The sequence below is a fragment of the Agrilus planipennis genome, unplaced genomic scaffold (genome assembly GCF_000699045.2).
Source record: "Agrilus planipennis isolate EAB-ADULT unplaced genomic scaffold, Apla_2.0 scaffold380, whole genome shotgun sequence".
Lineage (NCBI taxonomy): Eukaryota > Metazoa > Arthropoda > Insecta > Coleoptera > Buprestidae > Agrilus > Agrilus planipennis.
Window position 1 is genome coordinate 29,734 of NW_020439059.1, and position 15,172 is coordinate 44,905.

Genomic DNA, 15,172 nt, shown 5'->3' on the forward strand with positions numbered 1-15,172 from the left:
TCACTATCAGCATTGCACCCGTGCGAAGCATAGTGTACAAATAATACCATAACGTATGTATGTTTGAAGAAGTTTCACTTCAGTAGCGTGTTGTATAGGTACTTGATAAAGATATCTTATTTATTTCAAAGTAGCGAGTTATATTGGATAAAATTTTTTTAAAAATTTCAAGAATTTACTAATTTTCAGTCTTTTTGTTTGTTTTGTGGATTTTATATAAATCTTTTCGACTCATATTGTCGTTAATGCGCTTCGATCGGCATCTTAACGAAATCGAAATCATTTTTAGTTCACGCGATATTGATGATCACGTATGTACGCACGCTGCACACACGCATATATATTTTAGAACAATTGATCAATATCGCGCGAACAAAAAATGATATCGACTTCGCTGAAGTGCCTATCGAAGCAAAATGATCCGAAAAGAATTACGTAATATTCGGTCGAGTCGTTTTTTTGTTTGAACAAAAAGACTGAAAATTAGTAAATTCTGATTTTTTTAAAAAAAAAAAAATATCTAACCTATTTGGTTCTGATATAACTCGATACTTTGAAACAATAGGCATATTCCATAGTAGTTCTGAAAGTGAATAAAAAGCGGGTCCAAACATAATATGAAAATTTAAAATGATGCTGGCAGCGAAACTTTATAAGTCCATGTACCTAACTGATTTAAATAATGGGAGAATATATGATTTGGTCTGAATGAAGTGTTAAATCCAGACGTTTTGTCGCCATGTGCGATTAACATCTTCAGACTTAACAAATGCAAAAAGTCGCTGCTAGTTTTAAATTTTACGTTAGGTCAAGCTAATATTCAGGATGGGCCAACATATGGACCAAAATTTTCAATACATGAACTCGTCGTTTGTTACAGTTAGGGTTGCCACCCGTACTTTATTATAAAGTGTTGTACTCTATTTTAAACTGTAATTTAGATTTAGTGGATAAATAATAATTTCCATTCACATCGCTAGGACAATATTCACCCATTTCAACTTCCATATCGTTTGTACAAAGCTTTTCACTAAACTTAAGGCAATTTTTACACTTGGAAGCCAAAAAGCAATTGTCTTTGTAAATGCTTTCGGTGTAGTAGATATAGCTCCGGTGGTGACTACAAAAAACTAAAACGAAAAAACAAATGAACAATTCACATTTTGCAGTTATTTTGTTTTCTAATATTTTGATTACTTATATACAGTGCGGCTCAAGAAACCGGGTGTTTGTAACAAATGCATTAGTTGAAAACAAGCCGTGGGGTGGGTTTGGTGTCGCATAGCTGGTAAGACCCTTAAGGTCCACACGAATAACTTCCCAGTATGATTAAGAGTAATTTTCATGAAAATCAAAATTTTCAACACGTTTAATCAATATTTTATTAATATTACAAAAACCATAAGACTGTAGTGTTTTCGGTAGTTTTTGATATTGCACGAATATGGCGCGATGAATTAAAAGAAAACACTAACATAGAATTGGTCTCTAAGATTTTTATAAACACACCAACAGGAACAAGACAATAACAACAACAATAACGATAATAACAATAAACGGTAAACTTACGAAATAGCTGGGAGAAAAGAACTAGAAGAACTCGGAAGAACTAACTGATTTTTGAAATCGAAAATAAGGGTATTTATAGTTAATAATTGTTGAAGATAGACAAGGAGAAGGGTAGTTTAGAAGAAAGACAGAAGGTACAAGTACTGACGGTAAAAGTTCTCAGAAGTAAATAGAATGGAATGTTATTGCGGGAGAAACCAGATTGTTAGTAATTATAAGACAGGGTACATGCAGGTATAGGGGTTCCAGGTAATGAAGCATGCTCAAGAGTTTGAAATTAAAGTTGAAAGTAAAGATTTAGAAATAAAATAAATTTTAGAAAATAAAATTCAAATATTTAGAATATGTACAGATCGCTACACTATCTAACGCTGAGTCATTACATCTATCAGACATGTTGTACAGTGTAAGGAATTTCAAACATGCTTTCAGGTTTATATCATCATCACAAGTCGTCAGTNTATGTATGCTTAGATCTTTAAAACTACGCAACGGATTTTAATGCGATTTTTTTTAATAGATAGAGTAATTCAAGAGGAAGGTTTATATGTATGATACATGCATAATATAGTAGAGAAACACTGATAAGTTTAGAGGTTTCTAATGTGATGTCGTAAATAAACACATTTTTTTGCGCTTACATTGCAAACGCTGGCTGAACACTACGAGATAGGTCAAAATAATATACTACAGTATTGAACACCTTAAAAAGATCTACAAAAAAGTCCGGGATGGTATATGTCTATCTCTTAGGGATAACCAACAATTACCATTTTTTATCCTTTACTTTTTATGAGAAATTATGGCTTATTTACGAAGTGATTTTAAGCAATACAGCATTAATCCTTATCCAATTAAGTACTTTTAAATACATTGTGCATTTAATATAGATAAATATGGCCCTTTACTGCATGTAATTTAAATGAATATTTTCGAAGATATTACATACTCAAAATGCAGGGAGATAGCGGTTGCGGCGGTACCGGCCGGTTTGTATTGTCTAATGACAAAAAAGCTGTGGTTGTTGTATATAAAGACATTCTATAGTATATTTACTATCAGCATTGCACCCGTGCTAGGCATAGTGTACAAATAATACTAATAAACCAATTCCTTAACCCCTATCCCGGTATGTTTGTGTGTTTGAAGAAGTTTCACTTCAGTAGCGTGTTGTATAGGTACTGGATAAAGATATCTTATTTATTTCAAAGTAGCGAGTTATATTGGATAAAATTTTTTTAAAAATTTCAAGAATTTACTAATTTTCAGTCTTTTTGTTTGTTTTGTGGATTTTATATAAATCTTTTCGACTCATATTGTCGTTAATGCGCTTCGATCGGCATCTTAACGAAATCGAAATCATTTTTAGTTCACGCGATATTGATGATCACGTATGTACGCACGCTGCACACACGCATATATATTTTAGAACAATTGATCAATATCGCGCGAACAAAAAATGATATCGACTTCGCTGAAGTGCCGATCGAAGCAAAATGATCCGAAAAGAATTACGTAATATTCGGTCGAGTCGTTTTTTTGTTTGAACAAAAAGACTGAAAATTAGTAAATTCTGATTTTTTTAAAAAAAAAAAAATATCTAACCTATTTGGTTCTGATATAACTCGATACTTTGAAACAATAGGCATATTCCATAGTAGTTCTGAAAGTGAATAAAAAGCGGGTCCAAACATAATATGAAAATTTAAAATGATGCTGGCAGCGAAACTTTATAAGTCCATGTACCTAACTGATTTAAATAATGGGAGAATATATGATTTGGTCTGAATGAAGTGTTAAATCCAGACGTTTTGTCGCCATGTGCGATTAACATCTTCAGACTTAACAAATGCAAAAAGTCGCTGCTAGTTTTAAATTTTACGTTAGGTCAAGCTAATATTCAGGATGGGCCAACATATGGACCAAAATTTTCAATACATGAACTCGTCGTTTGTTACAGTTAGGGTTGCCACCCGTACTTTATTATAAAGTGTTGTACTCTATTTCGACTGTGCGTACGTTATACTTTACAAGACACATAAAGTACGCAAAAATACTTTATTTAAGGCCTTAAGTAAACCTTGTAATTTTGTAAGCGATTATTCGAAATTCAGAGTATTTTTACATCAATAATATTGCACAGAAAAATGGCAAGCCAAATTTACGGAACAACCTGATTTCCCAAATCTGTTCAAAGTAGTGTCACTTTTCCTATCCGTTCCGGCCACTTCAGCATTTACAGAAAGAGTATTCTCTGTTATGAACGCAAAGTGGCGGGACGACAGGGATAAAGCTTCATTAAAACTAATTAAAAATGAACTTTGAAAGCATCGTGCTACAGATGGCGTTCACTGTGCCGTTTGTAGTATTTTCTGAAACGCACTGTTAAGACAGCAGGTAAAAGTTGGTCTGTGTTCTGTCGGAGCTGTCTGCGACGCGCTGATGAGATCCAAAATGATCGAAATCGCGATCCGCGTCTGGCAGTTTCCACAGAATACAGACCACTTCGAATTATTTTATTCGAATTATTTTATTAATGAACTTTGAGTTTACTTAAATCTTTGTTTGCCGTGTTTAGAGGCTATTAATGTATTCAAGAGCAACAGCAGTTTGTTACTGGCTGCTAGGTGTAAGAAAAAATATGTTTTTAAAAACAAAAAATAAAGTACTTTATTTTTATGCTGAGTACTTTTTCTTTTGAACCTTTTAGTCGAGAAATACTTTATGTAAAGCCTGAAAAGGTGGCAACGCTAGTTACTCTCAACTCAAGAAAAAAATTCAAAACCGAAAAATGGAAGGGTGTATGATTTGGCGTGAATAACTACATTTACTTACCTATTTCGTTAAAGGCACTAATTTTTAAAGAAGCTAAAGCTGATTCCAATGCGTTCCGTGGACATCCTGCTTGACGTGTCCCACAATTCGGTTTAAAATCGACAGTTCCGTAGTCGGGGAAACACCCAAAAACGCCTCCGTTCGTGTGTATAGCGTCCACAAATTCCGCGTCATCAGAACTCAGTCTTTCGTCTACGTCCACCAAAAAAGGGAAGCAAAACAATGGTCCAGCAGCATCTAAACCTGTAATTCGTCTCAGTTTTTTCCCCCCTAAGAAACAGTCCGTCGTAAATCATTCGTTGCAATTTTCACAAGTTCATTAAACGTACTATGCAAAACCTGCACATTTTGTCCAATATATCCTGCAACTTGTCCTCCGAGAGAATGTCCAATGACATGTACTTTTTCTAGTTGTAATTGAGCGTGGCTTATAAAATTAGCTATTGCTTCAGCAACGGTGGGTACATAACATACAGCTTTTGGATATGACTGAATAGAATAAGTAGACCAGTCTACTACGATCACGTTGTAATCGTGGTTAGTGTTGAAATACGCTTGGACCATTTCTTTTAACCATGTTTGATTACCGGATTCGGCCCAACCGTGAACAATAAATTTAGTTTCTTTCGACGTGTCTAAATTTATTTTCGAACTCTCTCCTGAGTAGATGCTCGGCTTTTTAGGGTCTTTGGACGTGTAAACTTCGTAATGTATTAAAGAGGGTTCGGCTATGTAATAAGAACAATTGCCAGCAGGTTCCAGTTCTTCTTCGAGTATGTTAAAAATATCCTCTAGGAAGTTGCAATCGCCACAGTTTCTGGATAAAACTGAAACTTGCGGAAAAATCGAAAAGTGTCGTTAAAAAACTTTGTTTAGGTACCAAAACATATACTCACGAATTGTCGACACGTCTGCAAAGATTAAAAATAACATCGAGAATCTAATAGTCATAATATTATATATTTTTTTATCCTTATTCCCCGGTAAAATGTTTATTGTTCAAACGTCTGCTTGCAACTATCACCTATGTAGATAATATTGCGCTTACGTACTGCACCTATCTATGCGCAACAAAAATTTTGAAATAGATTTAAACTATTCCGTATAGGTATTCTTTTTATATTAGTTTTCGTAGAAATGTCTTGTTTGTAAATTGCATTAGGTATTTAAAAATAACTAATTAAAGAATAAATATGCGGACCTATTTGTAGAAGTGTGAATATGTTTATGCAATTGATACAATGTAATTACTGGTAGTTTTTACTATTGATGCTATTTCAAAAAGCAATTAAGCAAACTCAATTAGGTATTTTAAAACTAATAAGAAATTTAAGAAAAGTAGAAAAAGTTTGTTCTTCATTTCTATAAACACCTGTCGTAATCAATTTACCGTGTGAACTTAAAAAATGCAGGCAAATTTTTAATTCAATTACTGTCACGTATGACATTTTGAAAATAAATAATAGTTATTGTACTTACCAAGTATGCTTAGCAAAAACTTGAAGAGGGTCATAGTTTCGAAAATTTGTTCACAATTTCTTTTCTATGTACTCCTATGGAACATGATCGTCAGTAAAGATAAAATAAATCACGTTCGAGGATTTCAAAACTCAATATTCAGTATGTGAAAGCGATTTGACTAAATTTGCTTAAAAATTATTTTATATTACAATATGAAAACGTCTGGCTTATGATATTCTTTATATATGACGATAAAAAGGTGTTGCAACATAATTACTATTTATTTATGTTAATATAAATTTATATAACAGAAGATTAACATGCATTTAGGCCTAAAAAAGCGTCATGTATGGTTAATAAGGAATGCTTTTAAAAATTTTTATTCGGCATGAATGAAATTTTATGAGATAAAAATTTAAAAGGAGCGATCGAGTGAATATGTATTTACATTTCCCTATTTCACGTCGTATTATTCAAAAAATGATGCCTCTCTTTGAATAAATCACCTACGATATTATTCTCGAGGTATACAAAAATTAGTTTTATTTTATCTAGATGATCTTTGACACGTATTTAAAAAATGAGTGAAACCTCGAGTAAAACCTATCATGATATTTTGTACAAAAATTGTAAGGGTACAAAAAGGGCATAGGGTACCTTTTATCTAGAAAAAAAAATACTATTCTCGAGGTATATGTTTAGGACATCAATTTGAGTGAAACCTCGAGAAAAACCTATCGTGATATTTTATATACAAATTGTCAAAGATACAGAAAAGGACACAGGGTACCTTTTATCTAGAAAAAAAGATACTGTTTCCAAGGTATTGGAAAATTCGTTTTTTGTAGTCATGGATGAACTTTGACAGGTGTTTATGACATCAACTTGAGTGAAACCTCGGATAAAACCTATCATGATATTTCGTACACAAATTGTAAGGGTACAAAAAGGGCATAGGGTACCTTTTATCTAGAAAAAAAAATACTATTCTCGAGGTATATGTTTAGGACATCAATTTGAGTGAAACCTCGAGAAAAACCTATCGTGATATTTTATATACAAATTGTCAAAGATACAGAAAAGGACACAGGGTACCTTTTATCTAGAAAAAAAGATACTGTTTCCAAGGTATTGGAAAATTCGTTTTTTGTAGTCATGGATGAACTTCGACAGGTGTTTATGACATCAACTTGAGTGAAACCTCGGATAAAACCTATCATGATATTTCGTACACAAATTGTAAGGGTACAAAAAGGGCATAGGGTACCTTTTATCTAGAAAAAAAAATACTATTCTCGAGGTATATGTTTAGGACATCAATTTGAGTGAAACCTCNTAATAATAATAATTAAAAAGAATTTTATCTTCATCGTTATTTGTTTTTTTTTTGTTTATAACGCACAAATGATTTTTACAAATAATTAAATTGGTTTTTAATTAAATGAACATCAGTTACAATCTTATAAGAATATCTTAATTATCTTCAAACATAAACACTTCGGTTTAATCGTTTAAATTGTTGGTCGATAAGTAGTAATTTCCCGATGCATGTTTTGAACAATATTCTCCCATGTATTCCTCTGAACTATTGCTTGTGGTGTCATAAATGTGTTTTCGATAGTTGTCACAACTTGCACATTTATTAGCTAAAAATTTATTTTTGTCGTAGATACTTTGGACGTAGTAAGTGGTACTGCTGTAGTGATTACAGTAAGCTAAAAAGTAAATGATTAAGTGTTTTCAGCCATTCGGTATACAATAAATTGGAAATTTTCACACACTTATTTGTACGTCACAATTTCGTCAATAAGTGTCTTGTTTACTATAATGAAAAATGTAATATGAGTAATGAATCGTTAACATTACTTTTATTTGCAGTTAAATGAAATATATGCAGAGCTAATTTTTTTTTACAAAGAGACACATATGTAGATATATAACAAAATGATTTTATTAAAACGATTAAGACACTTGTGATATGGAAGCTAGAGATGTGCAAAATGATTTTTTAAAAGTATTTAAATACAAAATGCAAATAGTTTTTTGATTTGTTATTTCAAATGTAAAATACAAAATAGATTTCTCTTTTGTATTTTAAATGCTAAATGCAAAATACGTATTTTCAAAATACTTTTTTCAAATAAATACTTTTTTGTAGTACCCATTTAATTTTCTACATTTACTTAAGTAGGTATAAAATATTTTTTAAGAGAATCTTGCAGGTATTTGCTCATATTTTAAATACTGGAGTTTTTCTAGACTAATAGATGTGTTTGCACTATATCGCCAGCTGCGAAAATTGAGTATGATTCATATTTTTTTGTTAAAAGTGATTGAGATATAGTTATTCTATCTTTATGTTATATTTTTTTCAGTTCAGCAACAAATCATGCTATATGTTTCCTTATTTACCTTTGTCGTCCATTTTAATTGGAACAAAGACACTAATGCCAAAATAATTTGTTTAACGTGAAAAATCAGATACAAAATAGGGTTGCTAATAATTTTATTGATATAAAATCAACATCAATTATTTTGTTTCTGATCTTTTGCACATTGTAATAAGAGAAAAAAATGGAATCCATAGTTTCTTTAGCTTGGATTCATCTAATAAGCGAAGTTTTTCGATTTGTTTTCTAAGAATTTTGGATTATAGGCCTTTATTAGCACACCACAATATCTTGTAGTTTTCAATTTTACACAGCTGACGTATATCAATTCGATAATGTTTTGGGGGCTGTTTTGTCGTAATTCATAGAATTTCGTAGTTCCTCGCGAAATCAATTTAAAACTTCAAAATTCCATGGACCATGACAATGAACCCGGAAAACAATATCGATACAATATTTTAGATTATTCATTTCCAAGGAGTTTAGAATTTTTTGGGCTCTTCAATTAAAGAATTAGTGTCTCTTTGTCACTTTTTTAAGATTTTAATGGCCAATGTGACCAACTTTCATTCATTATTTTATATAATGTTTAAACGGTGACACTAGCAAAACTTTTAACGACAAAAAAAGTATTTTANTTAAAAAAGTATTTTAAATAAAATACAATACTATTTAAATGCAAGATAAAAATAGGTATTTTTAATTTTATATTTGCATTTTAAATCACATCTCTGATGGAGGCGCCAGTTTTCCAATGCCCTTTTCATAGAAGTGATATCAGGTATGAATTAACACAATTCTGAAGTGTTTTGATGACAACAAAGCGTTTAATTATTGAAAGTTATGAAAATCATTCGGTGCGAGGTCTGGCCTGTGCGGTGGATGATCGTGATTTTCATCCACGTTGACACAACGAATTTAGGGAAGGTATTTAGTTATATTATAGAAAATAATAAGTAAATACTACATTATTTTACTGAATGTAGATTGAAGAGTTTAGAGGGCGTTTATTTAATAATTTTAATAAGAAATTTTGTGATATTAAGTTGTCAGCCAGTTAATCCAAAAAAATGTCCCCCAGACACCGTAGAATTATTTTAATTTTTTATTTATAATCCATAAATTAAAATCCCAGACTATTTTGACGACTTTTAAAGTATTACCAAACTGCCTTGAATTCATTTATTTACTGTACTCAAAAAATATACTTTAGACACTTCATAATTTTTATATATGATTTATTAAGAAGCTCATATTTAAAATATGTGGAACATGTGAAACGAATACGACGACTTTAAATAATTACCAGACAGGAATTTTAGACTTTAAATGAGTGCGATAAAGAAGTCTTATATGTAGACATAGTAGGTACAAGAGAAAAATTTTATCGCCGCTTGCCGACACCACTGGCTTCCGTGATTCCAGTTCAGACTATAACTCGGTTTATTTACATTTGTTTTTTTTTTCTAAGATTCTGAAAATCTAAGCGAACGTGATCACTTCAAAAACTATATAGATTTTTTTTGCAAATTTTCCGATTTGGATCCACTGCATTGGGAACCGAGTGATGCCATTCTGGAAAGCTTTAACTCATTTTATCAACAAGTACTATATTTGGAGCTTTGCGTTTGAGAGGGATAGGGAAACCCCTGTGCATAGAAGGAGTTTTACGCCACAATCTAGCATACCCTACCCAGCCCTGACCTAAGCTTTCCAAAACTCAACCTCTAATTTAGTGAGTCCGAATCGGAAAATTGGCCTCTTTTTTTGCTGGTTTTTGATGTTGTCCAACCTAGTTTATAAACAAAAAAAAAAAATCTTACCCCAACTAATCAGAAGACAAGGGTAAGGCCTTTCTTTTTGTTTATGAATACGCCACAGTCTCCTTTATATTTATTTCAAACCTAGTTTATGCTTCAACTAACATTTTGAGTGTTATTTAGTTTATTGTACATAGTCCTCTTAGGGACCATGCATAAATTAGGTCACACGTTAAGGGGTAGGGAGGGGGTCGACGAAGTTAGACATTGTGTGACAAGGGGTTGGGGGGGGGTCCTAAATTACGGGACGTCACATTTCAAAATTTTCAAAATCTACGTGTTAAAACAGTATTCAATAATTTCTAGGTGTAAAAATTGCAAAATATGTGACGTCACACTAGGAAGGGGGGGCGAGTCTCACAAATGCGACCAGCTTTGACAAGGACGGGAGAGGAGTCAAAAAATCATGAAATTCGTGTGACGTAATTTATGGATGGCCCCTTATAGGTACAATAAATTATTGTAGTGATAATAATTTTTTAGAGACTATTGCTGATATTTTATAAACCTTAAATTCGCAGTGGAAATTGTAAAAAGAACAGTGATACATTGTTTATTTTTAATGAAAAAAAATAATCGGAAAATACAGAAAAATTCTAAAAATTCGCCAACAAAACGCTTGTTTGCTAAACTGATTTTACAGATAAAGTGCATGTTTAAACTAATTGAGCCTATGACCTTGTATCTGCCGGCATGCGACGATAAAAAAAAATGTTAAAGTGTTATTTAACTTACAGTCATTAATAAACTTGTCGATAAAGGAGCCGTTTCTCTTGTTTGTTTCTACCAAACAATCTGATTGTTGTGTTCCACAGTTTGGTCTAAAATCAGCCGTTCCGTAATTGTAAAGACATCCAAAAACACCTCCGTTTGAATGAATTGCATCCACAAACTCGGCATCGTCTGCGTTTATTCTTTTATCTTTGTCCACCAGATTTTTAAAACAGAACAAAGGTCCTGCAGCGTCTAAACCTGTAATTCGACCCAACTTGCGACCTAAAATTCTTTATTATAGACAATAAACCCTTCTAGGTTATTTATTTAATGGTATTTAAATTAAAAGTTATATCAATAAGGGTTTTTGGTATTGTGTTGTTGTTGTCTAACATTTTAAAGACAAAAACTTATTAGTCAACATTCAGCTTTAATTATTTTTCGTGTTTAAAATAAAAAGGTTTTTTACATTTTGCTGTGGTCTGGTATTATAAAGTATTTATTGTTTATAAAAAAATATCAACAGTCATTTTGATTTTATGTCAGGGAATTGAATATTAACTCGGTTTGTCTCGTCAATCTGTGTACCTTGAAGCATTTGTATATTTTTTCCAACGTGTCCTGCTATTTGCCCTCCAAGTGAAAATCCTATGACGTGTACTTTTTCTAGTGGTAGTTGAGCCAAAGTTATAAAATTGGCAACAATTTTCCCTATACTGGCTACATAAAATATCGATTTTGAGTATGTTATTTCAGCATAATAAGACCAGTCGACTACAATAACGTTATAGTCTTTGTTTGTTTGGAAATATGCCTTTACCATGTCTTTCACCCATGTTTTATTGCCTGATTCACTCCAACCATGGACAATGAATTTGGTTTCTTTTGAACGGTTTAAATTTACTTCAGTAGTATTTCCATAATAGTATGAAGGATTTTTGGAATCGGTGAGAGTATAAACGGCAAATGTTATCAAAGAAGAATTAGCTTGATTATTATTAATGTTGGAAAAGTTAGTAGATGGTGTAAATACAGTGTCAATTAAATACATCATTTCTTGTACGTCTTTGGATTTGCAATCATAACTCTCAGAATGATCTAAAAATTGATTTGTGAAATATTTAACTTTGGAACAGTCTTCCTTGCGTGAAAATTGTTGTTTTTCTTTCGTGAATGAAATATTAATATTAATTTGAAATCATTTTTTCGATTTTTTATTTACCCCACTACAAACCACCTCAAATTAATGAGGGAAAAATTGTTGCTGTTGTCACACCCCCGCCGGGAATCGAACCCGGGACCTTTGGCTTTACTCACCAATGTTCTGACCACTAAACTACGAGAGGTGACAACAACAACCACGACCAACCGACCTACAAGGTTAACGATCCGTCGAACTAATGTAACTATATACTGAATATACTATGATTAAACATACATATAATTTANAAAATCGACGGATCGTTAACCTTGTAGGTCGGTTGGTCGTGGTTGCTGTTGTCACCTCTCATAGTTTAGTGTTAGAACATTGGTGCGTAAAGCCAAAGGTCCCGGGTTCGATTCCCGGCGGGGGTGTGACAACAGCAACAATTTTTCCCTCATTAATTTGAGGTAGTTTGTAGTAGGTAAATAAAAAATCGAAAAAATGATTTCAAATTAATATTGCATATTAATCCACTATTAAGTAACTAACAATGTCATAGGATTTTTCATATATTTAATGATATTAAAGATTTAAAATTTACAGACTTTAGCAGTAAAAAAATATTACAAATGTACTTACAAAGTTTTGCGAGATACGCAACAATGAGATATAATTTCACAAAGACAAAATTCATTGTTGTTCTTCTTTTTGACGATACTCAGTGTTGATGTCTTGCAAATTTGGTTTTTATAAGCTCTCATTTTCATTGATCGATGGACAGAATTGTTCGAATAAGTAAAGTTGTTTGTTACATTGTAGTGCAAAGATAATTAATGGTGTCGATAGCAATAACGCAAAATAATTGAAATACCTTTGGACTAACTGTTCCGGTTTTTTCTTATTTTAAAGCAATTGTCAGTCTCTTTTGGCACGGCTTAGAATAACATCAATAATACTTCGTTATGTTTGAGCGTATCTTTTCGTTTGCGTTGTAGGTACAGGTAGGGGTGTGAAAAAAATTCTTTGAAACAGCTTGAGCGTTTTTATTAAATTATTAATATTTTCGTGTTAATATTGAAAAAATACAAAAAACGAAATATTGTTTTATTTGATACAAAAAAAATCAGACAGTTACAGAGTTATTATTTTTGTCCAGTGTCAAAATTAAAACTGGTAAATTTATTTGTCTGAGGATTGTTTCTTGTCGAGTACGGTGATTTATCTGAAGTTGATAGATAGAACTTTCCTATGGCATCCTCTGACAGTACGTCCCCCATAAACGTAATATAGCTTGTATCACAAAGGCCCATTTCGAATAAGGAACAATGATTACACCTTTGTGCTATAAACCCATTATTTATAATACTTTCAATCCACATCTGATGGCTTCTTCCATGACTGCACATAACTAAAAAAGCAATATTTTCGAATTGTTTATCTTGCCTTTATGTAATAATTTAATTAATCAATCAGATATTACTTCAATTGTAGCAATAATATGTAGGGCTTCTGCTAGGTTGCTTTAATTTTTTATTTCGGAAAAATTAAACTTAAGGCACCCAAACAGGGATGGTACCCAAAACAAAATAGTTTTATGTGGTTGCAGGTAAAACCTATCATGAAATTTTGTACACTCATTGTGGGGCTGCGAGGGGTAAAGAAAGGGACATGGGGTGCCTTTTATCCATAAAAACAATACTGTTTCCGAGGGATAGAAAAATTAGTTTTATGTAATCGTAGATGATCTTTGATATGTATTTAGGACATCAATGCGAGCGAAGCCGCGGGTAAAACCTATCATGAAATTTTGTACACACATTGTGGGGCTGTGAGGGGCACAGAAAGGGACATGGGGTGCCTTTTATCCAGAAAAACAATACTGTTTCCGAGGGATAGAAAAATTAGTTTTATATGGTAAAACCTATTATGAAATTTTGTACACATATCGTCAGTAGTACAGAAAAGGACATAGGGTATCTTTTATCCAGAAAAAATACTGTTCCCGAGGGATAGAAAAAAAATAATTTTATGTGGTCATTGGTGATTTTTGACGCGTATTTAGGACACCAACGCGAGCAAAGCAGCGTGTAAAACCTAGTTCATTAAAGAATAAGTTTTCAGGCATTGTGAAAATGTGAACAAATAATATTAAGGTTTTTTTTTTAACATTACAGTCTGCTCGATCAATGACGGCCGTTAATAGCGTAACGCAGATATTAAAGCAAAAACATACATTTAAAAAAAAAATGATTTCAAAACGTATTTTGAAATTTTATAATACGAATAAAAAACGAAAATGTAGGAAATTTTTTAAATAGCAGACTTACTAGAATCGAAGAACCTATTAAACGTGTTAGCTATATCTATCAGTCTTATGCTAAATTCTGAACAACCCGGTTGTTTTGTGCCACAGTTTGGAAAAAAGTCAGCATGCCCGATTGTTTGTCTGCAGCCAAATTCACCCCCATTTGTGTGTATGATATCCACATAAAGGGCGTCATCTTCGGATAATCTTTTATCGGCTTTTTGAAGGTGAGGTTGACAGAACATTGGACCTGCTGGATCCAATCCTGTAATTCTTCCAATTTTTTGTCCACCTTAAATTACGATATTAAAAAGAAAATATTCTAAATCCATCTGTTCTAGTTCCAAAAAGGTTGGGTCATGTATTGTAGTATAATAATACAGTGTAAACTCTATATAACGACACTTAAGGGACTGAACATTTTTCGGCGTTATAAAGAGTGGTCGTTAAATGGAGAGAAATAAAAGATATTATTTTACTATTCTATAACAATATGCATTCACCAATATAGTACACATTATTATTCATACATTGCGTATAGCCTGTCATCTTCGTCTGATGTTTTTTTGCTGCTCCAGTATTTTAATTGTAGTTTCTTATGTATCTTACTCATATCTTAAGATACTGCTGGATCAATTTGATTATATAAAAAGTATTTTCTTAATAGTTTCGCTGCATCAAGTGCATGTTTGATGCTTGTTGGAGGGACAAGATCGTGTTCTTCAACAACGTACACAGCTGCAGTTCTTATCTATTTCGGCAACTTAGAAAGTACTGCTTAATGATTTATAATGCCGCATTGTTGTCGTTAAATAGAGTGAGCGTGACGCTATATAGAGTGTAATATTGTATAGAAAACAATGTAAACCAACCAAAGTCAAGCAATTTCGACGTTTTAAGGAGTTTGTCGTTAAATCGAGTGACGTTATAAAGA

At 32.3% G+C, this 15,172-nt stretch overlaps 3 protein-coding genes across 5 annotated transcripts in view; all 3 read right to left on the minus strand.

Annotated features, from left to right (window-relative positions):
* Positions 1–903: 903 nt before the first annotated feature.
* On the minus strand, positions 904–5,439 carry LOC108742819 (endothelial lipase-like). The gene is made up of 4 exons (XM_025977095.1): positions 5,301–5,439; positions 4,734–5,231; positions 4,405–4,674; positions 904–1,130 (listed from the first exon to the last, which is right to left on the minus strand). The coding sequence occupies exons 1-4, from the start codon at positions 5,353–5,355 to the stop codon at positions 904–906; spliced, it is 1,050 nt and encodes a 349-aa protein (XP_025832880.1). The 5' UTR covers positions 5,356–5,439.
* Positions 5,440–7,249: 1,810 nt separating this feature from the next.
* Positions 7,250–12,675, minus strand: LOC108742821 (pancreatic lipase-related protein 2-like). 2 transcript variants are annotated; one of them, XM_025977088.1, is made up of 4 exons: positions 12,573–12,665; positions 11,378–11,887; positions 10,811–11,071; positions 7,251–7,580 (listed from the first exon to the last, which is right to left on the minus strand). In XM_025977088.1, exons 1-4 carry the CDS (start codon positions 12,625–12,627, stop codon positions 7,369–7,371), a joined length of 1,038 nt encoding a protein of 345 aa, XP_025832873.1. In that variant the 5' UTR covers positions 12,628–12,665; the 3' UTR covers positions 7,251–7,368. The 2 variants fall into 2 exon arrangements, with proteins under 2 accessions (XP_018333657.1, XP_025832873.1); XM_018478155.2 differs by lacking the exon at positions 11,378–11,887 and having other exon boundaries at positions 7,250–7,580; positions 12,573–12,675.
* Positions 12,676–13,037: 362 nt separating this feature from the next.
* The window catches only part of LOC108742815 (pancreatic triacylglycerol lipase-like), an 8,161-nt gene continuing 6,026 nt past the window's right edge, over positions 13,038–15,172 (minus strand). For both annotated transcript variants that reach the window (XM_025977086.1, XM_025977087.1), the window contains exons 3-4: positions 14,261–14,530; positions 13,038–13,341 (exon numbers count right to left, since the gene is read on the minus strand). In XM_025977086.1, coding sequence (XP_025832871.1) covers positions 13,076–13,341; positions 14,261–14,530 — 536 coding nt within the window. In that variant the 3' untranslated portion in view covers positions 13,038–13,075. The remainder of the gene's footprint in view (positions 13,342–14,260; positions 14,531–15,172) is intronic.

Bases quoted from the DNA above. Each gene is read 5' to 3' on its own strand.
- LOC108742819 (XM_025977095.1), bottom strand. From the start codon at position 5,355: ATGACTATTAGATTCTCGATGTTATTTTTAATCTTTGCAGACGTGTCG. The intron at 4,675-4,733 runs GTACGTTTAATG...ACTGTTTCTTAG, and splicing joins AAATGTGCAGGTTTTGCATA to GGGGGAAAAAACTGAGACGA. The intron at 1,131-4,404 runs GTAAGTAAATGT...TTTTCGTTTTAG, and splicing joins TAGTGCCTTTAACGAAATAG to TTTTTTGTAGTCACCACCGG.
- LOC108742821 (XM_025977088.1), bottom strand. From the start codon at position 12,627: ATGAATTTTGTCTTTGTGAAATTATATCTCATTGTTGCGTATCTCGCA. The intron at 11,888-12,572 runs GTAAGTACATTT...ATCAATTTTTAG, and splicing joins TGCGTATCTCGCAAAACTTT to ATCATTCTGAGAGTTATGAT. The intron at 7,581-10,810 runs GTAAGTTAAATA...TTTACTTTTTAG, and splicing joins CGACAAGTTTATTAATGACT to CTTACTGTAATCACTACAGC.